General features: G+C 43.3%; 3 protein-coding genes across 4 annotated transcripts; 2 read left to right on the top strand and 1 right to left on the bottom strand.

Moving 5' to 3' along the window:
- Window positions 1–5,768: 5,768 nt before the first annotated feature.
- Window positions 5,769–6,595, bottom strand: LOC108022363 (uncharacterized). The gene has a single exon (XM_017091244.3). It carries the CDS (start codon window positions 6,499–6,501, stop codon window positions 5,944–5,946), a length of 558 nt encoding a protein of 185 aa, XP_016946733.1. The 5' UTR covers window positions 6,502–6,595; the 3' UTR covers window positions 5,769–5,943.
- A 106-nt stretch (window positions 6,596–6,701) lies between these two features.
- LOC108022285 (protein cbp-1) lies at window positions 6,702–8,276 on the top strand. 2 transcript variants are annotated; one of them, XR_001768035.3, is made up of 4 exons: window positions 6,702–6,907; window positions 6,998–7,692; window positions 7,740–7,825; window positions 8,032–8,276. XR_001768035.3 is itself a non-coding variant. In XM_017091143.3 (4 exons), exons 1-4 carry the CDS (start codon window positions 6,851–6,853, stop codon window positions 8,064–8,066), a joined length of 846 nt encoding a protein of 281 aa, XP_016946632.1. In that variant the 5' UTR covers window positions 6,703–6,850; the 3' UTR covers window positions 8,067–8,276. The 2 variants fall into 2 exon arrangements, 1 of the variants encoding a protein (XP_016946632.1); XM_017091143.3 differs by having other exon boundaries at window positions 6,703–6,907; window positions 7,767–7,825.
- Window positions 8,277–19,072: 10,796 nt separating this feature from the next.
- Window positions 19,073–21,831, top strand: LOC108022227 (protein ORD). Its single transcript, XM_017091085.3, has 7 exons — window positions 19,073–19,437; window positions 19,493–20,124; window positions 20,175–20,424; window positions 20,491–20,670; window positions 20,762–20,839; window positions 20,897–21,167; window positions 21,226–21,831. Exons 1-6 carry the CDS (start codon window positions 19,267–19,269, stop codon window positions 21,146–21,148), a joined length of 1,563 nt encoding a protein of 520 aa, XP_016946574.1. The 5' UTR covers window positions 19,073–19,266; the 3' UTR covers window positions 21,149–21,167; window positions 21,226–21,831.
- The last annotated feature ends 2,013 nt before the right edge of the window (window positions 21,832–23,844 follow it).

Here is a 23,844-nt window from a genome sequence, read left to right as displayed (position 1 = left end):
CTTGAATCAGATTTTTACCTCACATGAAACAGGATTGCTCCATTATTTAGATCGATTATATCGAGTTACATCGACGAGTGTCGCTGCAACAGATTTCCCATCCGATCCATATCAATTTGTCAGCTGCGACAAATAAACTGGAAATACAGTGGCCCCTGCAGCCCCACCACCCCACTCGCTGACCCCCGGTGACCTTGCCCACAGGAAGTGCCGGGGAGCTCTGAACTTGTAAGCAGATCAGGGCACGTAGCCGAACCTGAGCACACATGTCCGCCCAGCAGCGGGGGAAGGGTGCCTTCGGATGGCTACTTCTGCAGCAGTCAGCAGAACTATTCCTCAACTCGTGCGGACAGAGAAACGGAGACGGGCAGGTCGGGGGATGACAGGATGCCAGGATGCAGGATGTAGGATCAGGGATGCGGGACTGGCACCCAGACACGGAGACATTTTTTATGGACGCCTCGGACTGGCGGACGTGACGTTGATTTGCTGGCAACGCCTTTGAGGTGACGCCGAGCAGGGGCAAGGACTGCGAGTCCTTGGATGCCAAGGAGCAGACGTCATAAAATGGCGCAGGATTTGGCTAACAGAAAAATAAATTGCTGGCTGGCCGGCCAGCCACCCCAGTTCGATTGCAGCTGTCACGGCCATTTAGCTGTTTAGCGCCGCAAAATCTCGGCGAATCCTTGAGAGACCCACTCGGCCATCTAATTGCGAATGCAGCCAGCCAGTTGGCAACTGCAGCTGTTGGCCAACATCGACTTGCGGCCGAAACGGCGGAGCACGTCCCACGCGGTGCGGCGTCCCGGCAAATCAGTTTCAGTCGAGGGGCCTTCGATGCCGATTCTGATTCAGAGCACTCTTTGGGTTAACAATTCGGGATATGCAAACACGGGAGCGGGTCACATTGAAAAGAATGCCGAGCTTAAGCCGCTTTAAAGTGCCGAAAGTCGAGCCCTAATTTTTGACCTATTGAAACACGCCGCCGAACTTAACGCTTTTGGGAAACCCTTCAACTCACTGCTGCCTTTTAGATGCCCCTTTTTTCGGGGTCCTCCTTTGCGTAGCCCTCAGGTGCTAATGAATTCATAATGGCAGCGGGCATTGGGACAGGCCATAAATTATGGAGCGCTGCGGAGGGGATATATTTTTAAGGTACTGTCGAAAATGGCGGGAAAAAAGGGCCAAGCAGAAGGTTGCGCCCGTCGGCTGTTGTCAGTTGAGCGGGTGAAATGGAATTTTATTTAAAGCCAAACTTGAGTTGGGGCAAAGAGGTCTAGGCAGGATTTTAACTTGGGCAGTTGTCTGTGGAAAAATATTGTTTCCTGAGCCCTGAAAGCTTTCTATGAATATACCCTCAGCACATTCTGCACGGCTATTTGCATCTCCGTCTCTGCTAATCCAGTGAGTAATTGGCATTTCATTATTAATTTCAATTTGAGTTGCTGAGAATTGCATGCGAAATGCAATGGCTTTGGCTGCAGAAGTCCTATTTGCGGCCGTCAGTGCCAATGTAAATGTCACTTGGTTATGGATGTTTGCCTTCGCAATCTTTTATTAATTGATTGAGGAAAAATGCATTTTCCAAGCGGGGCCTAAATCGAATAACTGTTTGTTTGAGCGCGCACCGCAAAAACCAATTTGATTGGAATTAAAATTCGAAATAGAATAAACAAAAGTCGGCGGAGGACGGAGGCCAAGAAAGCCCTTTTCCGGGCTCTCCTTCGGCGCAGCGGTGGTATCTGCAGGCCCAGATTCCGGTGCACATAGATACAAATCCCAATCCCGTCTGGGCAGATGCTGATGCCAAAGCTGATCCTTACTTGTGTTGTAACAAGTTAATTGAATTTGCACTCAGCCAAGCGTCATGCATTGGGGCATCATGAGCTTACGGGTGCACTGAGCGAAAGGGGGCTACATTCTAGGAAAGTAATAAAATGCAGAGGTACATCCGACAGCTACAAAGCTTAATGACTTTCAGCATTGTCAAAGATCCCAGTTGACAGCAAGTGAAAAACACCAAAGAAAATGTACAGCTTTAAAGCCCCTTTATAGTTACCTAAAAAGATTTAAATATAACAAAGAAAATTATAACCCATTAACTTGGGTACTTTTGTAACTAACTGAACTTATTTTTAATATTTAAAGAAGCCAATTTTAACCAATAGGTATTTAAGTTTGAAGTTTTGCTTTGAATGCAAATCATATAAACATGGTAAACATGAATAGAGAGTTTTGCCACTGTGGTTTTCCTTCCACTTTGGGGAAAACTTTTTCTCCTTGTGGAAAATGAGCTGGGAAGCGAGGCCACTGGCGGAGCTGCAGCTACCGATACAAGTTGCTTATTTTATGGCCAACTCTAATGGAGGACTCGATTCTGATTCCGGCTTCTACTTCGCTTGGCATTTAGCTCGTCTCTCCAGTGTTTCGAGTCCCCGCCCCTCGCTTCGCCCCGATTTTTCCAATTTTGTGATTTGCACAGATTTCAACCTGACGTCCTTGGTCCTGGGATCCTTCGCTTCCGCAGGGTCCTCGGGCCGGGCTAGTTTGTTGCCAGTGCCTTGCCGTCTGTGCTTATCCAGCAACATTGTCGAAGGTGGAGCCTTGCAAGTGCATTAAGCGCATGTGAACCGGCGCCAAACAATGACGCCTCGCAGAGCCACTCCCCCACTTCCCACGGCCACCAGCCCAGTTGATCCTGGCAGACAAATGACTCACCTAGAGGATTCGCAAGCATGGGGTGCTAAAAAGTAGCGAGAGTGTGCTTTTAGCAGATTAGTTTTCATCATCTTAACATTCCTAATTAATGAGGCCTTTGTCTCCCAGCTCCTCTGTGAGGTGTTAAATCAAAGACCCCAGCATGTCTAATGAGTAATGTGGAGGGAACCGGCGAAGCTGCTCCCGAAGACCTCGCAGCTCCTCCCCTGAAATGAGCGAAGAGATTGTATTCTTGCTGCCTTGAACAATGCAAATTTCCTGGTAGCTCGTTAAATCTTTAACAAAGCTATGGCACAGACTTTATAAGTATATATTGTTGCCAGCATTGGCATTCACTCGTAACTAGCTGCTAATTCAAGTCAACGACACTTTAATTTCCTGCTCGACATGACGGCAGCAAAAATCAAATCACAGATGATGTGACGTCGAAAGCCAAATGAAGTGCTGATTTTTCAATTAGTTTCGTTTGCAAGTTTAATGCCATTTTTGGCCTGGCATTTAATTAGTTCGCGCAAATGTTTGCCCGTAATGCAAATGGACATCAACACTCCATTTGATGAATGGCATTTCCTCATTTGTGTTTGATATTCGAGTGCTAATAGTCATAATAATGCCGCATAATGAGGGCCGAGGCCCAGCAATGGGGGGCAACTTTTAGTTAAAAGTCAACTGAAACCAAAACAGTGCGAATGCAAAAACGCAAAAGTTTGTGAAACTAATTTCCTCCAACTGATGGCTGGGTTCAGGGGCGGCGCCGGCCGAGGGGAAACGTCAAAATGTTTTTGACAAGTCCAATTTTGAAATTTTCAAATTTCGCCGTAATTAACTTTCTGGCAAAGGCAATTAGCGACCGCACACAAACTCGTTTATATTGTGCTGTCTGATTACAAATATTTGTATGTAAAGTGTACAGTACATGGAAATATGGAATTAGCAGCGTATATATTGAAGGTTTAGTTGTCGCCAGCCAATGTGGTTCACCCCATTTAGCACTCAGCTCACGAAGTTTAACAATATCGTAAATAATGGAGTCAATTGCATTTTGCATAATAATTACAGTGTAAATATTTCCAGCCAGGAGCGGTTCAGGGTTCCTTAGGGTGGGCCAACGTTACATAAGTAAGTTAACTATTTACTGCTAAGCTTGCCCACATGTTAAATTAAAAGTGCGCTCAAAACACACAAAATGGGGATGATATATATATATAAGGTTGAAACTTACGTTTAGTTTAACCTGCGAACAAGAATTTCTACAGTGATATTCAATGATTAGCCTAGATATAATTGGTTCCAAGAGAGAGAGAAAGCAATTTAATAGAACAAAACTTTCTAAAGAAAAGCCTTTATTTCCAAAATTATTTGTGTTACTTTTCTTATTTTTTGCCCCGTTTCTAAGTCACCTCCTCCGCTCCTGGCTGTGGAAACAAAGTGCAGGAATCGAAATGAGCCGGGCGCCAGGCGCAGTCCTCCCGCGGAGCTGAGTGGCTAAGTGGAGTGGGCTGGCTAAGTGGGTAACTGGGGAGCGTGTTAGCAGCCAGCGAGTGAGTGATGAAGCGCGTCACGTCGACAGCAGGCACAGCGGGAGGACGGGGGCAGGAGGAGCAGGTGGAGCAGCGGGAGCGGGAACAGCGGGATGGTGGCAAATGGAGCTTCGTGGAGATGCCAATGAGAATGGCAGCCGCGGTTGGCTGACATTACACTTGTCAACGGGTATAATTGCGTTGACTCTGCTGCTGCTTCTTCTTCTCCACCCACTTCCAACCACCATCAGAGTTGGCAGGTATAGGGTCTAGGCTATGGCTAAAATTATGTCTATAAGGAAGGGTTTACAATGCAAGCGCTACACATATTTATTTATAGAAGTAAATAAATAGATAATACAAGTAAAATATTTATATTCATATTTAAAATTGTCTTTCCAAACGTGAGGAATCAATGAGTACAAACATAACCAAACATTTTAGTGGTAGTGATGGGCAGCACTTGTCATTCAATTTGATATATTAAGTGGTGCCAATCAGCAGAAAAACGATTAAATGATTGGTACTACAAAATTAATTGTATAGTTCTTAAGGATAAAGAATTTTGTATACCAACATACGGCATTTTAACATTTGTCAAAAGTTTGTTAACTCTTTCTCTCATTTCCCTCTGAAACTAGTCCATATATCTTGGCTTCCGAACGTGCCACCTCTGCCTGTTCAACGATGGCTGAGATGAGTTTGAGTGTGACTGTTCCATGACTATGTCTATGACTATGGCAAATGCCGTTGACTTGGAGCACAATACACAATAATTGCCGAGTGACGGCAACTTGGGGGCGCATCAATAACGAGTGCCTGTCACCCGGCAACCCCCCAGCGCCACCACTGCCACCCATCTCAGCCATCCGTCCACATCCACATCCAGCCAGTGCACCTCGGATCCAGCGAAACACCGCCGGGAGCGAAATCACACCCATTTGTCAGGAAGGAACAGAAGCACTCCGGCTGGCGAGCGTCCACGGCGGCGGCTAATTGCAGTTCATGCGAAAAACATCGTTAATCACTCATTGACAGTTTGTTATTTGTTAAACAAAGCTAATGACTTAATGGCATAAATGGTGTGGCAACTGCACCACGGCCGTAAGGATATCGAAAGTCGAACGGGCGGAGCGGCGGGGCAGAATAAATGACACGACAGCTCAGGGCAGCCGTTCTTCGTGTTCCGTATTTATGTAGATAAACAATAAGCTGACAAGCCGGGGCCAAATTAATTGTCCTGGACAGTCTGGGTGGGTTAAGCTGCCGGGGGAGGCCGGCGGAGGAGGGGCGTGGCCCGGTGGATGATCACGATATGCCCCTGGGGCGAAGCAACTAGTTAAAGGTACTTAAATAATCCCTATTCCCCGGGGAACTGTGGTGTGGTTCGCAGAAGGACCAAGTAAAAATAAAGTGTGGTGCAAATGGAGGAACTGTGTAGAACGTTAGTTATAAGAAAGTTCTAATTTTCTTGAGTTGAGTAAAATACCATTGACTTATGATAAACAAAATATTTTGAGTTTTATGTAATGGAAAAAGATACGGTTTTATTGGCAAAAAAAACTTTTTTTGAAGAACAGATTTATGGATTATATTATAAATATTATATATATATATTGAAAACTAACGAGAAATAAAATAGCAGTTGGTATGCCATATTAGCTTTCATTGGCAAGAGGGATCTTTTTAGAAGGAACACATCTCCCTACTCATAGAAGTCCTCACAGAGATCCATGTCGCTGGGTAAAGGTATTTTCCTTCCTGTTCGATAGGCATGCCGTGGTCTCAGATCTATTTGGCCAAGTTCCTCCAGACTCCCTCCGTTTTCAAAGTCCCGCACTGGGAGAATAGTTCGGATAAGGGTATTCTTATAGCTGACCGCCAGTCGGCGGGCGTCCTCTGTATTCCGCATGTCCATGACCACGGTTTCCGGCAGGCGAACCACCTTCCGCTGGACAGGATGCCGCAGGAGCGGCACAGAGGCGGCGAGGGGGATCGTGCGAGAGGGGCACTGGGTGGCCAGATTGCACTGGTTGGTTCTCATGGGTCGCGGACGAATCTTGTACTTGCAACAGTTGTCATGGAAACCCTTCGAGGCTTGAATCCTTGGGCGGGGATGGGTGTGACACTGACACTGGTAGTGGACGTGGTGCCTCTTGTTGGGCTTCTTCTTGCCAGACTTTTTCACATTTTTTTTCTCAAGTTGATGGCCACTCAAGCGCACTACGACTTTCTTCCTGTTTTTGGCGCCTTTTCGTCTCATTTAATAGATTTGGTAACAGCAAATTTTGGATAACCTAAAAACCAGATTACTCTGACATTTTCATTGATTTCATTTTTAAAATTTTCAAAGCCATTGCGATGAGTCTTTAATATCTCCGTTTTATATACTCGTACACCTACCGAGATCGCAGTAGACCTTTCTCTCCATTGTCAGAAGTTTAAGGAGTTTCTCGTTACCCACCTCATTCGTATTTCGTTCATCGTAAGATTCAGATGTACTAGAAAAAAAGTAAACCAAAAAATTCTAAAATTTGTATCAACAAAATTTTGAGTTAGAATATTTTGTATAATTTTTTTGGAATACAACACGAATTTTCCACATATTCAAAATGAATTTTTGCTCAGTGCCCTACGAAGCTGATTACGGCATGTACGCGGACTCTAAGGTGAAAATACAGTATATTGTTCTATGATACTTGTCCGCTTAGGAGAGCGTCCGTATGAGAATTCCTTAATAAATACTTTTTCCTTTTCAGATGAAAAGCGTGCCTCAATATCCGCTGAGCATGAGTCCTGGGCAGGGTCAAGGACAGTCGATGGCCATGCAGCCGCTGAACCCACCGCAGATGAATCTGCAGATGCAGATGCCCATGTCGGGTGCCTCCCAGATGACCTCCTACCCCATGCAGGGTATGCCTCTGGGCATGATGCCCGCTGGAAACCAGATGACTCCCATGTCCACGATGACCACCCAGCTGCCCATTGGAGCCGTTACGCCCCTGAGCAGCATGACCATGATGCCCATGATGGGTAACCCTATGGGGGCCATCGACGCCCCCGGGATCAATGCAGTGCTGCCCGACCTGCAGCCCATGACCTCGATGGGACAGATGGGTCAGCCGATGCAGCAGTACGGTCAGTCTGGCTCCACCACCCAAATGCATCAAGGTCGCCTGACTGGCGGAGGTAATGGTGCTGGTATGGCTGCATCCTGTCCCTCGTCACCCTCGCATTCTGGTAACTGGAGCTCCAATCCCAACTCCGGTCAGATGATGACCAACGGCAACATGTGGCAGTACAGCCAACCCATCCAGAGCCCCCAGTATCCCCAACAGCACCATTACCAACAGCAGCAGAATCACCACCAGCAACCGCAGCAGGTCAGCCGAATGAAGCCCTCCTACGACATGGCACCCTCTGGCATGTACCGGGAACTGCGAAATGGACTGAAGTAAGTACATATTGCCTAGGGGTTCAGCATGCTAATTCGATCTATAGCAATCCCTTTTAATTCCTGACCCGCAGCACACCATCCATGCACGAAAATCCCAAGTACGGCAAGGGCAATCAGTCATTCAATTGTGGTGAGTAACGAACTGGTATACCAAATAATTCGTTAGAGGTTGACAAAAATCTTGTCCGTGTAACAGAGCGTCCGTACAACTCCTTGCAATTTAGTACATACATACAAAATTGCTCGTCCGCTCAAGGGAGCGTCCGTACTCTATAGACTTGTATTGCATTACAATGGTATTTATAGCCTATATTAATATACATTTTTTCATTCCAGGAAAATCGGTTAGCAAGGTCCCCCATTGGCGTTGACGAAACCATTGAGCCCATCATTAGTTGGTTGTTCGTGCTTTTTCATGATTGGTGTCTCTCAAATTACTTTCGCCTATACGTACTTTGTTTCACGACTTCCCCTACGCAAGCATACAACCCAACAGACACTGAAACACACAAGAACACTAATCATGGTCGCAAACATATTGGTGTGGAATAAAAGGCTTAAATGTTCTGGCCAAAAAGGAATTATTCGCTCCTAGTTCTTCGTGTGGCGACTTTAAACGGCTTGATTTATGGCCGTCAGACATCAAAATTGGCAACATGTTTGGGGCAGGGGCAGGGAAAATGGGCAATGGCGATGAAAAATTTATGCTGACCGCATGATGAACGCATAAAAAATGTTGCCAACTTATGGCCAAAATGCAATCCACAACCCAGTCGCTGTGCGGAGTATAAACAATGGCTTTATCGGGCCAAAGGCATCAGTTGGTTGGCTTTCTCCTCCTCCTCGCCTTCCGACCCACGGAAAATCCCTTTCCCTCCGGAGTCGTTAGATTCTGGCAGCCGGGCCAAGGTGTGAATATTTTATGTGGCACTATTTTGATACCATAAATCTTTTAGTAGTTGATTCAGCAAAGTTTTGCGTGTTACCGCATTTCGTTCTGTGGTTTCGGCTCAGTTCGTTTCGCTGCGTTTCTTTCAATTTCTGCATTTTGAATTTTGCAGTGCTGGAATTTTCTTCTGATGGTCGTAACGATTGTGGCCAAATCGCTTTTTGCTTTTGATTGATTAAGTGGATTTCAAAGGCAGATTGAATTTGTCAATTGAGATTTGGTTTTCAAAGTGCATAGAGGAACTGATTAAAAATGCATATAGTAGCTCATATTCCTAATCGAAAACTGCGGCACAAGTAAAGTAACTGCGTAGTATACCAGACCCATATCAAAACATTACATTTAAGCTTCCATTTGATGTATTTCTTAAATAAAACTACAGCCACAAGAAAGGACGTGAGGGGCAATCATCTCCGTCCATTGGGAACAGGAGAATCCCGATGCGGCCATAAAATGCACATACCCGAAATTGTTTTCAGCTCTGGGGCAATGCAAGCGTTTTACATTTTTCAGAGGGCGTCATTAAAATTAAAAGAGAAGTAAAAAGTAAAAATGAAAATGGGAAAAACTGAGCCACAAAAACAGACAGCTGAATGGACGTTGAATGGACAATTTGAAAAGTTTTGGGCAAGGAAACTGCAGTCCTGGACAATGCGAACGGTCCAACTCTGGATGAGAAGTTTCCGAGAGAGAGGCGGTGTGTGGGACCAGGGGAGGATTGTCAAAAGTTTTCGGGGGGCGCCTTACATCGTTCCCCAAGCGCTGCTGCATCTGCCCCTGGATGCAAAATTTTATTCATGACGGAAGCAATACTCAAATTTCGTCTATTAATATCTGGGAAAGGGTTTTCCGGGTGCAAATGGAGGCGGAGGAGCCGGAGCTCTGGGTCCAGCTGTCAGACCTTGGCCGGGTCCAACTCCCAGGCTCTCTACGTATCCCAACATCTGTCCAAGTGTCAGTCCAACTGTCTGTTTGTCTAACTGACACACACACATAGCGTCGCTCATCTAAACAAATGCGCATACAGATGTGGTCAGCATGAGTTGGTGGTGCCATGCACTGGAAGAAATTGTGTGTAAGTTGAAATTAACAAAATGGGTACCCTAAGGACTAACGCAACACTTCAATTTGATTTAATTCCTAGGAAAAGCACTTTTAAAATTGTAATAAAATTAATACTTTATCCAGTATTTCGTGCAGTTTTTCTTAAAAAGTGGGCTTGCATTTTTAATAGTGATATTTTTCTTGCCGAAAATAAGGATATCATTTTTTGATGAAAATTCGACTTTTTCCTTAGTCCTTTTTTTCTGTAAAATGGTCTTCAAAAATGGTCCGAGCCCTAAAAGACGCACTGTTTTGGACAGCTAACAAGATAGATAATTGATCGCAGTTACTTCCCGGCTGATTCTAAAAACTAAAAATTTTCTCAAATTTTCAATTTTTTACAAGGGGTAGCATCGTAATTTTTAGCGAAAATTTAAAAAAAAATAAATTTTTAAAGTGTGAATGCCAATTGATTGGAAACTTTGTTACGAGCTCAGCAAGGTATGACATTCCGATTTTGACCCATTACTTATGTTGTTTCGACCAAAATAGTGATATTTTTTGGCCGAAAATGAGAATCTAATTTTGTTGCGAAAATTCGATTTTTTTCTTCGTTCTTTTTTTCTGTAACTTGGTCAAAAATGGTCAGAACCCTTAAAGACTCACTTTTTTGGACAGCTAGCAAGATATTTAATTGATCGCAGTGAGAAGAACAAAACAGAACAATTCTAAATTGGAAAATTCCTTGACCACTTTCTCTCAGTGCAAAGCCATGTCGGTGGTGGTACAGTTGGCCCGGCTGCACATTGCCCACATAACCTCAAATTGCATTCCTAATTCCTTTTATACTCCATCTCATCCCGATTCCCCGGGGGAGCACTTTCTGCAAAATGTGCAATTTCCGCTTGAAAGGCTGGCTGGCATACAATCCATCCCCGAATTCCTGGGAACGTTTTGAAAACAGAAAACAGAAATTTATTATAGCCATTTTATTATTTTGCGGGCTAACTTCATGTTGGCCCCAACATGTACGTCATATTATCGTCTAGAGCGGAACGAAACGGAAGTCAGTCAGTCAGGTGAGGTGGCACAAACACTTTCCATCTGCAGATATCAGGCAGTAAAATATTCCGACCGACTTCTAGGGCGCAAATGTTTTGTTTTGGATTGGTGAGTGAATGAAAGCTGCCAACAAGAGGGCTTAGTAATTTACTTTTTGTAATTTGAATAATTGAAATATTTGGCAGCAGGTGAGCTGTGGGTTTTCGCAAATAGATTAGGCTTACTCATGTACATAACACTTTAATCATCAGATTCCCTATACGAAAGAAACTACATGGAGCTTAACAATAAAGAATGTGTTGATCCCATATATTTTTCGTGATTTAATGGGCGTGTTTTTAACACTCAAGACATCCAACACAGTTCAAAAGAGACTAGAAATCTTCTGTATTTTCTTTTCCTTTAAGTTTCCGACAATGTTCCTTAATTCATCCCTAGCTTACCGAAAGTACTACACTTAAATCATTTTAAAATACTTAAGCGTCTGTTTGTCAATTACCATTTACAACCCAGCTTGTTGGTTTGATGTCGAGAAATGTTGTGTTTTAACCTCAGCAAAGGCAAACTTGTGGCAACTACAATGAACATGAATTTTAACTTGTCGTTTGTTGCATTTGTCAACTGCTGTCGTTGTTGTGTCTGCTATTGTTGTAGTATTTGCTGTTTTTCCTGGTATCGCTCTTGTTTTTGGCCGGAGTTTCTGTGGCTCCTGTCCGTGTGCCACTCCTCGCTATTGACAGAGATCCGAGAGCTAAACTCATTCGCACTTGGACGGAAATGCCTGGTGTCCCCAGTGTCCCCCAGCTAAGTCCCATCTCTTTCTGCCCGACCTAGCCCCGTCTCTTTCTTCACCCTAGTGCCGTCTCTTTCGCTCGCTGCAAAGTTCGTGTGCCTTGTTTTAGAATTTGCAGTCTGCTTTCCTGATTGTTAGCCCCTCTGCACGGTTCTCTGTTCTATGTGGGCCAAACTTTTGAAACTGTGCCAACTTTCGGCTTGTTTTTGCCTGATAACTTCATCATCGTCGACGTCCTCTCGTCATTCTCATTCAAGTGGAACCAAAAACACAAAAAAAAGAAAAGAATGTGACAAAAACTGCACCACACCACACAAAGAAAATGAAAACTCGTTGGCCAAATGTTTTGTCATGATTTTCCCCCTCTCTACATGGCTGTCTCCTCCCGTGTTTGAGGTCCCTGTCTTATGGACTCGTCTCCTGTCAATGAAAACCTGCATCTTGACTGGGTATGCACGTCACTTGGCCCAGATTATCGAACAGCCAAATTGGAGTGAAAGGAAGCGGTATAGCGGGCTGAAAGAATGGGAAGTACTGGTTAAATTCCTAACCAGATATAAGGTTTGAATGAACAATTTCAAAGCTCGTTGTGTTGGGTAAGTATAATGATTTGTTACGACCTCTTTTATTTATATATTATGTAGTATTTCTACTTTCCAAATTGTGTCATGATCATCTTAGTATATTCCATGAATTTATTTATAATTAAGATTTATATATTTTAGGATAATATATCTTATATGTATATATATATCTTTTGGTGTGTTACTTGGATAAGGGTATATGGAATATTGTCTCGATCTCAAAGTTGAGAAAGTTCAGTTCAATTTAAAATTCTCAAAGATACTTTTTAAGTTACCCTCCTTGAAATGATGAGAATCGCGGGGAAAGGCGCATTGCAGGTGATGAAGGAGAGTCATTATACATCAAAATATTTATTTTGGTACACAAGGCAATGATTTGTTTAAACTTTTATATTGATAAAACATTAGGTAAACCACAAATTTAAATTTTAAATACCACACAAATTTGGTTAGATTTATAACATAGAGCAGAATGGCCGGATAGCTTTATAGGCTTTAAATAAAGGAATTTCGAGACATGAAAGTTCGTCTGCAGAGCATTTTCCACCTGAGCTAGTGGCTTTTGTTTTTCACATTTTGCAGCTTTGAGTAATTAAATTTATGGATGCATAAAATGGCAACCTGTTCGATGCTCCGGTGTTCTACGCCCCCGCCTGCTCAATGTTTGACTTTTTCGGCCATGTCCATAAACGTCCGGCCGAAGGTCCGCCGTCCATTTAGGCCACATCCACATTCGCATTCACATCCACATCAACATCCACATTGAATGAGCGGCTTATGGGCGCCCGATGCTGCTTTGCTGGCTATTAATTTCGAGTGGTTCGGTTCACTTTCGGGCCCATGTGTACACATGTTTGGGCTTGTAAAAATGTCATGTTAATTTGTGGATTGTGCGACCGAAATGGAGCACCGAAAGAGAGGCAACTCGGGCGAGGCATGCAAATAAATGTCTCGCACAGTCCACCCACCCACACGGTACACTTAGAGAAACACACCGTAAGTGTAAGTATGTGTGAACCGTAATAGGTCAAGCTTTCCTCCCTCAAAACCTCCAAGTTAAACTCGTTATACGGCTTATTTAGTGTCACATATTTGTTTAGCTATCGGTTTTGTGATATATTTTTATACCATTCAAATGTGGCTTTATTTGCATTAATAAATATAAAACAAATATTGAATATCTAAAATTCCTACATAAAAATTCTTGCACTGAGCACTTTTTCTCCGCGTGTACCCTACTTCTCACACAGATACTCTCACCCACACACAGACGCACCCACCCACGCAACGCAAAGGAGCGAGAGAGACGGCGAGCACGGCTTTGGAGACGGGCTTTTGCAGATTTATGAGTGAATCTGATAAGTGCTGCCAATAAATTTTCGGACAACAATTTACAGTGTTCAGTCGATGTTCGTTTCCCTGCGTTTTCCACGGGGGAATCGACAGGAATTGGGATTGGCCTGGGTAACGTATTTTGGGTTATTTTATAGCAATCTACTGGACAAAAGTAGGCTGCAGGAAAAGTCAGAGTGCCGGGCTCCAGAAATAAAGGAAACAATTTGAGTCGAAAGGGGAGAGCAGCCAATGTGAAATTGTTATAGATTTTATGGAATCGGAAAGTGATTATTAAGGTACATACTTTCACAGGAGAGGAGCCCATCGCATTTAAGTAAATGGAAAAACGTTCAGTTTCGTTTCAAATGAAACGAATGATACTGATCTCCCAATTCAATTAAAATTCAGGGTAGAAAAAAAATAATAGAAGTAGTCTAAATGTCAATGAAGATGCTTGGCATTTCACACGTTGCCTGAATACCTCCAATCCAATACTTCACTTTTATTTGTGTGCCTTTATAATATTTTGCAATTATTCTGCTTCGTGAGGACTCACCGCAGAGTTCCTGCAGCTCGGCAAATGAGCATTGCGTATACGTACGTATACGTAATGCAATCACAAATATGGCCACACAAAGAGCACACACTGCCAGGAGCATCAACAAAAATCCAACAATGGCAACAGAGCCACAGAGAAATCAGTGAATTATACAACATTTAAGCAAACATAGAGTGCCAGGAGGATGCATAGAAATCCGGCAGAATTAAGTTAAGGCGCTTCCGACTTCCAACTTCCAGCTTTCAGCTTCCAACTGCCGACCGCCACCCGTGGCCCCAGAATCCGCTCTTCCGGCCTTGGAAACACAATGGCCAAAACTTTGCACCCTGCCAGCCGAACGAACGGGTTGAGTTGGGGGAAAGTGGCTGAAAGAAACCATCGCAGCAGAAGTGAAATAAAGTTGAATGTAAGCAAACAAGTTGAGCCAACAAACCAAGTCTCTAATTGTATTTGTGTGCGCACGTGTGTGAGTGCAGGGGGCGGTGGCGTTGCTCCGGGGGCGTGGCAGTGTGTTTTATGCGGCAGGCCGGAACGCACCACTTTGGTGGCTCCGTGGCTGCGAAATATGAAGAAGCCAAATCAGCGGCTTGCCGAGCTGCAAGAAAGGAGCAGGTCCGAGTCCAACAAGACGTGAAATGCAACTTTTTCGGCACAACGCTCGAGCACAAAAGGCCGGACAAAAACACACTCCCCAGCGCACACACAGCACACCCCGCCTTTCAGCCAACAAAGCGCCGGGCAAGTGTACAAAGCCAAACTAGAATGCCAAACGAAGGAGCCATCGAGTCCCTGCGAGTTCCGCATATCCTCGCCTTGAAGCACCCTCCATCCGTGGCGGAGTTTTGCGGCACGTTGAGGTGGAGCGTTCCGGATCTCGGCCTAAGCCTCCTCCGGCTGCAACTGAGTCCGGATGCCGTCCTTCAAGGAACAGAACGCAGGAAACGAAATAAGCCATACGCCAGAGGAACCAAATACGGGTTGGCGAATGGGAAATACCTTCTACAGGGATTGTATTTCTCGGAGAAGTTGTTCTCGAACCCTGAAGATATGCGTATACGTAATAAAATAAAAAAGGTTTACTAGTGCCAAAGGACTTAAAATATGTATTTCTTTACCTCCGGCAGTAACGCGTTTTCTTTATATTTATGTATTACATTACCGTTTTGATCTGTCGTAAAAATTATTTGAGCAGTAAAATCGTTTTGTATATTTTATTACGTATACGTATTTAATTCGTGTAGCAGGTGCACTAAACTTATTTAAACAAAATAAAAATATTAATATCCACCAATAAGGCCTCGGATCGTATTATATTTATTTGATAAGAATCTATTTAAAAGTATATTTTTAAAATTTTTTTAAATATTAATCCTTTAAGATAATCTAGATTTTTAGCGAACTTGGTATACTACTTTTACTTATCACAGATTTTAATTACATTTTGTTTTGATACTTGTTTTCTAGAATTTGTATTTATATTATAAAAAAACATAGCATATATTTCCATCTTCACGATTATAATCTCAAAGCTAAAACTTCATTACAATCTGCATAATAACCTGTTCCCCAACAAAGACAACCTACCTTTCCATTGCTGGCCAGAACGAAGTACCACAATCCGGAAATGTGGCAACGAAAATGGGACAATCGAAGTGAATGCGATGTGTGAGTCTAGGGGGCGGGCTGGGAGCAGAAAGTAGAGAGAGCAGCAGCGACATGAGTACATTTGTTTATGCGGAGCCCCAAAAGATGGCGATGGAACCGCCCATCCTTCCCTTTGTCCTCCTCCCGAAGGACTTCTTCAGCTGGCAAGCGTTGAAATGGAACAAATGAACTAAGTCGAGAATTGCCAACTGCACACTTGAGTCGCACAACGAAGCAAGCCCCACAAAAGGAGCAGTGACGAGAGCTCCCCAGAAGCAGCCCAAACAAATGATTTCACAAGAAAAGTTAAACTTGTAAATTCAAATTTCACATTTGTCTGGAATTCGCAATTACACTTCGGCAACAACAATGAAATATGTCCGCTTGCTACATTGCTACACCTGCCCAAAAGTGGCGAGAAAGGGGGGATTTGGATTGGGGCTTTGGGCTCGGGTTCGGGTTCGGGAGCCTGGGGCATTTGCCCCTTTAATCCACCGCACCACCCAATCTTCATGGCTCATTGTTCGGCCTGGCAAATGGAGCATGGAGGTGGATGTTGGGCTTGGAGGCGGAGCAGGGGGACAGGAACCCGGGAAGAACGGAGTCGCCTCCTAAAGCATATTGTAATAATCCAAATGAAATTAAATGTACCGTAAACATTTCGAATTACGAGAGCTACAGCAACTTCAAGGTTCCGGCATGCCACAGCAAAACAATGCGAAACGCTTTGCTCGAGTTGAACGACTCTAAAATACCCTTTAAAATATTATACTAATTTCCCCAAATTTAAATAAGTTCTCAAAATATTTGTTAACCAAAATTCTTTGAAAGGCAAAACATCTGGGAAACTGTTAAGCGAAATATTCAATATTATCCTGATGAAATTTTAAAACTAAACCTTAATTAATGCTGTCTTTTAATTGACTTATTTTGTTTTTATCATGTAAGAAAATGAGTATCTTTTAAAAGGACTTTACCAAGATATATTACCTATAACATATATCTATCTATCCAAAATTGACCCCTTCTAATGTGTACATAAAAAACTAAATAACTTCATAAAAAGTGTTAATATAAAACAAAGTAATATGTACATTCTATTAACTGATGTTAGCTGATACGTCGAGTTGCACAGCTATACCCTGTAAAAATGGGAACAATAGCAGGTGCAAGCGGTTTCCCAGGAGGCGAGCCAATAAAAATGTCCGTAATTGCAGATGCGAATCATGGCCAGAATTTCGGATTGGGAATGGAATGGAGTGGAGTGTATGTTGGGAGAGGGAATCCACATTAGATGGTTGGCTGTTGAATGCAAATGGTTACATGTTTGGTTTTAATTTTGTGAGAGCTCTTTCAAAAATAGTTAAAAGTAAATGTAGTCAAAAAAGAATCAAAGGAGGAATCAAAAATTAAATATAAATTATTTGTAAAAACATATTTAATTTAGAAGAACTAATTGAAAATTCTGTGCTTTCATGGAACCAGAAACAAATAACGAAGTCTTCAGTCAATCCTTAGCGCTGTTTCGAGGTAATTTTTACTGAATTCCTGGCACATTCCTATCAAATTAGCCCGCTCAACAACCAATCATCATTTCACTCGTAAACACTGCAAATTACCACCCACAGCCGGGTAAATCACCATAACATATTTCAATCGCTCCCCATCGATCTGGATCCCCCGGCGGTTTTGCCAACTATTCAATTGGCTGGACCGAAGGCAAGGCACCATTAAATTAGCGAAATCAGTCGAGCAAGGAAAAGTAAGACCGACTTAAGTAAAAGCCGGCCGACAAAATTGCACATTTTACAAGTTTACGAACCACTAAGGAGGATCGTCGGCGGGCAAGAGCCTTTTTGGCGAATTTATTTCTAAAACAACTCTATCGCGATCACCTGGCGACGCGGAGCGGCCCATAAAGCCAACGATTTATTGCCCAAGTCGGCAACAATTTGACAAGCAAATTGCTATAATTTCTGGACATTGCAATGGGGGGGATTCCCCGCAGCCGAAGAATGCTGCTTCGCTTTTTTCGCGCTTTTATCTGCGGAAATTTATGTTGGCGATAAAGCCCCAACGACTACTGGACTGGAGCCTCTTCGCGGGCTCTCGGGCTCTTTCTGGTTCCTTGCTTCTCCGGAGAATCTGGAGTCGGGAATTACTGTGCCCAAGGCTGGCATCTAATTGCTGGTCATTCGGATGGATCGGCGTTGTCCGTTAAATGGCCATAATTTCGCTGGCCTTACGAGCTGCCAGGGAATCTGCGTCTGCCTCCACCTCTTCTCGAGCGACCACACATATCACGGAATAGTTGAAGTTCGCACAAAAGTTTTCGGCGATCATTTGGGCTATTAAATCGCAATTAAATGCGTGACGTGTGGTCCCGCCCGTAGAGGTCATAAATCGCCAGGGAAAATAATGCCGAAATGGCAATCATCATTAAAAATGCAAAGAAGCATAAAATTGGCCAAGAAGTAGGAGAGCGGGCCCAGAAATATAAATGATTTCCTTGGGCATCATCAAAAGCGGCGATAAGAAAATGTTCTTCTTTTCCAAGCACTGGTAAAAAGAGTGTAGTAGGTCCAAGTATGTCCTATTTTATTTAAATATGTTCTGATTTTAATTTTATATATGAAATGTAATAATTATTGGAATTTGAACTTATATACAAGTTCAATACAATGAAAATATCTAATATTTCTAGCTTGATTTAATCATTTTTTTTTATTCTAAATGCAACTGTTTTTTATTAAAGTCTGAGTTTTTTGTATTTAGTTGAGGTATATGCTTATGTTTACTATTCCCTTATTTTTTATCAGTGTACTTTCCTTTCTTTCGAGTCGTAAAATCGCTGGCGAAAACCCTGCCGACAGTGTCATAAAAATTAAAAAAAAATCACAATTTCGGGTTTGTTTTGTCGCTTTTGTTTTCGCTGCTTTGAATTTAATATCTCACTGTGAAACAACAAATAAGCTTTTTTAAAAGTTCCAAGGCCAGCTCGCATTTTATGCAGACTTAAGGACTAATTGTTGCTCAGTGCGTGCATTTGGGAATTACGGCAGTTGGGGGTTTTGATGGCACTTAGAAGGCCGTTAATCCTAATTTTATGCACCAGGTCTGTTGGCCTGGCCAAGCCAATTTAATGGCTCACTTCCCATGGCTCATAATAATGTTGATTCCTTGCTGATTCATAAATTCAAGTTAGGCTGGTAAAAAAGTGTACTGAGAATGGGTGGAGGTGAAGTCGCCCTGGAGGTCCCCAGGCCATTTGAAAACCCAACGAATTAGTGGCCAGAGATAACAAGCTGGTCATGTAATTTAAAGGGAAAATAAGGTTTTTTTTTATAAAGATGTTTAGACTAAACGAAGTCACCGAAGCAGGCTACATTGATCCATCATTTAGTAACAAATAAATCTCCTTCAACTATACTATTTAAATGCAAGTTATATATTATATTTTACATTGTTTCTTTATATTCGCTGATTAATTACTACTATCACTACATTCGTTCTATTTTTAAAAATTACTTTTTGAATTTCCGGGAGCATTTTCCAACACCTTTAAAACAGTCGCATTAACCGCTCATCGATAGTTACATTGATGAGACTATCGATAGTTCGCAAGAAGAGTTCCCGACTTATTTCAGCACTACCCAACACTAAAGGACGCCAAAGAAAGTTTATGGAAAGGAAGTTAGGATCGGATCAATTAAAGTTAACCATGTCCAGAGAAGCTGCGCTAAATAGGAACCACAAACTAAAACTTGTTTCGGTAAGTTGTAGTAACAACAAAATAATTGGAATGATCATTGAGATATACCTATCAGCTGAGTATCAACGATTGTTTGGGCTGCGAGTCAGTGACCATTAACTTTTCGACCACCGATAATGTGCATATTATCATCTACGATGTCTTCAAGGATCTGCCGGTGGAAATACCGGCTGTAAGTCCCGTGGGACAAGCCATTCTTCTGCTCTGCTCCCTTACCTATCCGGATGGGGAGAGTCTTTCCAAGGTGCCGCTGCTCAGAATTGGCAAGGGAAGCGTTTCCATGAAGTTCGAGCTGCACCCCATGGCAAATGGAGATGTCCCGCAGAGATCCGAGGATGTGGTAAGCGATCTGGATGAGACGCCCAGCACGTCGAAGCAGGCAATGGAGCGTTTGAAAAGGCGAAAGGAGCGCAAGGCCACGGAGACCGCTTTGAGGATCCTCCAGTCCAGTGTCCTCAAGGTGGCCGTGAAGCGCCGCTTCGATTCCTTCTCCTCGCTGGACTCCGTTTCCTATCAGTTGAATGGCGGCAGGATCGAAACCGCCAGCATCCAGGACTTCCACGCCAAGTTCTTTGTGCGCCCCGAACACTCCACCAATTATTTGAGGAATCTCTACCAAGAGTGCTCCGGCAACTGGCTGAAGGTCATCCAAAGCGATGGCGGTGGGGACGCCTACAGCACCTTCAAGTAGGTTTGATTCCAGTCATGCAAGTTAAGTTAATAAATCTCTATTTCAGAGATCCAGACAGTCCCTTCGAGACCTTCGTCAAGCTATTCGATCGCCAGGCGGTGCCACCACAGGATGTGGTCTGCAAATTGGTCAAGACATGTATACATGTCAATGAGGCAGTGCGTCTGGCCGAGCGAAAGTTTATACTGGAGGTGTTTGACCAGGTGCGCCGCATATTCGAGTACATCACGGTTAACGAGTACACCGTATGGTTTCTGGTTCCTTGTCTGAACAATAAGGATCAACTCCGACCTATGGTGAGCATTCTTTTTAAGCCCTTATAATTATTCTTTAAGTTACTTGTACTGTAAATGTCTTTTTAGAACATTGACGACTTTGATTTGACCAAAGTAAGGACCACCATTCGAGCCGCCGGCGATACTAGCAATATTTACTGGGCCTATACTGATCACAACATCCAGGACTTACTAATGGTGGCTTTTCAGCTGGCCCTTGCCACCAATGCCAACCAGTCGGTTCTGATTATCAGCCATTTGGAAACGGTTTGTACTATGAAATCAAATCAGTTATCTAATATATGAAAATCTATCCTAAAAAGAGCACTAATTAGATCACTTTTCTTGTTTTTAACAGCTCTCCGATTTTATATCCATGCAATATGTGACGGCCAGTTTTATGAATGACTTTTACATCGAAAAACACTCAGATCCTGTAAGTTCCCGCACTTACTTATTTCGTTTTGTTTCATTTAATGTCTCCAAATTGTAGAAATGGATATGCCACCGCTATCTACAGCGCATCGTGGAGATGGCCATGTTTTTGGGCACCATCGTCATTATTGAGTATCCCAGTGCTTTTACACTGTTGCAAAAGGGTCGCCGGTTGATCAAGTGTTTTCAGCGAAAGAAGAAGGGTACTGTGGGTGAAGTGCGATGGGAGGTAATGGATGGTGTTGTCCAGGAGAACGAGTCTCTCGAATGCCTCAAGAAGGCCGTCGTCAACAAGCAGGAGACCATGTAGTTGCCAAAGAATTTATTAGGTAAGTCAGTCTGCTCCGCAAACATGGCCAATACCACCTAACTTGCGTGCAATTTCAGCTTCGCCTCGAACCGAAATCATTTATCTGCCGTCTGCGGCTTTCACACGCAAATAGTTCCCTGCTCATTTTCTAATTACGCCACAGCTCACGGGCCAGCTGGAAACCCATTCTTCAGCTCCATTTCAATTAGGGTTTTGCCGGCTGTCAGTCAAGGGTCCTTGCGCCAGTGCCGCGCGCGAAATGCAGCAACTACAATGGCTGTCAGACAAGAGGCACGCGTCATTTGCCGGCGAAATGCATTTTGCGCCAGCCAAGACCATTTTTAGCTAAAATCACCCGGTGACCCAGTTGCTCGGCTGCGCGCTCGGGGAAGCATCCTGGTGGAATGCTGACTGACTGGCCGACGGGCTTGAGTGATTGGCGGTTGTTGGGGCAATTCTTTTTGGCGCCGATGGGTGGTAATCATTCTTTCTAAGTTTTCCATAACCATTGTTCTTAAAATGTAAATTAGTGGGCGAGGCGAAGTTATCTTTTAACGTAGTGTGACAGTTTTTCAAATTGATTATATTTGTACTATTGTGCTTATTGATATTATTGTATACATATTTTCCAAGTCAATGTACTTGTTGCTCTAAGTCCTTTTAATGAAAACGTTTTTAAGTTAGCCAAGTGTTGAAGTGACTTTAAATGTAATCGGTTTAAGTTAAAATTTATTTATGCGAATTTATTGAAAATATTAAATCACGGTTTATTTTTGTATGATATTAAAAGCAATAAAGAGTTTCCATCTTGATGCTTTGTCATACCTGTTGATAGAGAAATTACGATCTAGGTAGCTGTGGGCTATTTTTGTAATATGCAAATGCAATTTAAAATTTATTAGCGAAAAGGGGCCCCAGGGTCGCAGAGTTGAGGCAGCTGTTCGTCTACGCAGGTCATAAATAATGGAAAATAACGAAAAATGCATTAGACAGGTTTTGGCCGTGATGCGTGCCACATTTCGCACCTCGTCCACGAGCTGGAGGAGATCGCATGCCGGCACTCAGCCAAATGACAGGCGGTGTGTGCAGTGCCTCCACAAAAGCACAGGCTGTTCATTAATTGCGCAAGCAAACAAATGCTGCATTTTCCACTGCGAATCTTCTTGCCTTTTGCCATTTTGTGGCTGCCTTGGCTGCGCTTTAGTTTCGGGTTTTTCTGCTCCGGCAATCGGAAAGTGCACACACAACTCCAGAGAGGAAGTCTCTGTTCATGAACAGCAAATTAGTTTCTACTGAATATTATTTGATGGTTTCTGAGGGCAGGCAGCCGAGAATGCGAGTATTAGAAGAACCTAAATGCAAATTAAATGGCAATGAAAGCCATTAACAAAGGGTTTTGTTCACTTTCACTCCAACACAGCTTGCACCAAGAGTATAAAAATGAATTTCAATTCCAAACAAAGGGGCTTGTGATGAAAAAAATAGAGCTAAAAGATTATTTTCAGATTAAATAATTGTAAGTTTATATTAAAGGGATGTATTTGTTGGTAACAGTATTTTTAAAACATTTTTATAGATGTACAACGATGCTTCTCATTATACATTAATGAGTATGCTTCCGCCTCCTTGGGATTTTTTTGGGGCAGTCAGTAATTATAGGGGACTCGGGTTTTGAAAGCTGCCACAGTGCGGAAGCTGTACCCTTTTTCGCGGCACTCTCCACCTGATCCTTCTCGGCTTTTCGGGCGACCTTTGACCCCACCCGCAACCCCAGCTCGCTGACCGCTGGCAGCTGCTAAAAGCGCCAACGAGTATTAAAAACTCGTTTCGACTAAATATTTAAACAGTTTATTATGCTGGGGCCCCGATGCCGTAACACGCCACACATGTGGGCGTGACAGAGCCACCCACCGCCAGCGACCCCCTCACCCTTTGACCCGCCGCCCCTGCGTCCCATGTAAAATGGGGCGTGCATTGCGCCAAAAGGAAATTCAAATTTGAATTAATTATGATGCCACGCCTGGATGCATGTCCCATGTCCTCGTTCCCGTGTCCCGCCAGATATTGCAATTTGTTGCTGTTTTTCCCGCCATCGTGGTTCTGCGGGTCTCCGGGTCCCCCGATCCGCGACCCCTTCCGTTGCACATGGGCGCGGCATTTGTTGCATTCACCAAATAACAAATAATAGCACTTACCGTCCCTCGGGGCCGGGAGAGTGTGCGCGCGGTGTTTGCGGGAGCTGTTATTTAATTTTTTGTTTAACAAAATGCAAACAACATAAGCAGCTTGGCGATGGGTTAAGGTCTCCGCGGCCCTCGAATGAAATGTTTTGGAAAATTTGGCCGACCAACAAGGGCTTAAACAGCTCGTGTGCATGAAGGGGCTTTAAGTTGAATGTGGATGTGCAGCATTATTAAAGGAAAAGTACATTTTCAGAGTACATTGTGTTGTGGAATTATCATAAACAAAAATTAAATAAAACTTAGTAGGAAATCGTATCACAATTACCCTTTCTTTTAGAAGGTAGAGAATAAATGTAGTCCCAACACCCAAATAGCATACCAAAATTCCGTTTGGTTCACTCTCCATAGTTTCCCCAATTTCCCCAACAGCTTTCAACGCAATTTAAGCATCGAATGAACCCTGGGTGGAGAACCTCCCACAAGGTCATTAACATTTAAGTGATCAAAGCAGCG

This window comes from Drosophila biarmipes, chromosome 2R (genome assembly GCF_025231255.1).
Source record: "Drosophila biarmipes strain raj3 chromosome 2R, RU_DBia_V1.1, whole genome shotgun sequence".
Lineage (NCBI taxonomy): Eukaryota > Metazoa > Arthropoda > Insecta > Diptera > Drosophilidae > Drosophila > Drosophila biarmipes.
This window is presented reverse-complemented; position numbering and strand designations above follow the sequence as displayed.

Bases quoted from the DNA above. Each gene is read 5' to 3' on its own strand.
- LOC108022363 (XM_017091244.3), bottom strand. From the start codon at position 6,501: ATGAGACGAAAAGGCGCCAAAAACAGGAAGAAAGTCGTAGTGCGCTTG.
- LOC108022285 (XM_017091143.3), top strand. From the start codon at position 6,851: ATGAATTTTTGCTCAGTGCCCTACGAAGCTGATTACGGCATGTACGCG. The intron at 6,908-6,997 runs GTGAAAATACAG...TTTCCTTTTCAG, and splicing joins GCATGTACGCGGACTCTAAG to ATGAAAAGCGTGCCTCAATA. The intron at 7,693-7,766 runs GTAAGTACATAT...CCTGACCCGCAG, and splicing joins GAACTGCGAAATGGACTGAA to CACACCATCCATGCACGAAA.
- LOC108022227 (XM_017091085.3), top strand. From the start codon at position 19,267: ATGAGACTATCGATAGTTCGCAAGAAGAGTTCCCGACTTATTTCAGCA. The intron at 19,438-19,492 runs GTAAGTTGTAGT...TATACCTATCAG, and splicing joins ACAAACTAAAACTTGTTTCG to CTGAGTATCAACGATTGTTT. The intron at 20,125-20,174 runs GTAGGTTTGATT...TCTCTATTTCAG, and splicing joins GACGCCTACAGCACCTTCAA to AGATCCAGACAGTCCCTTCG.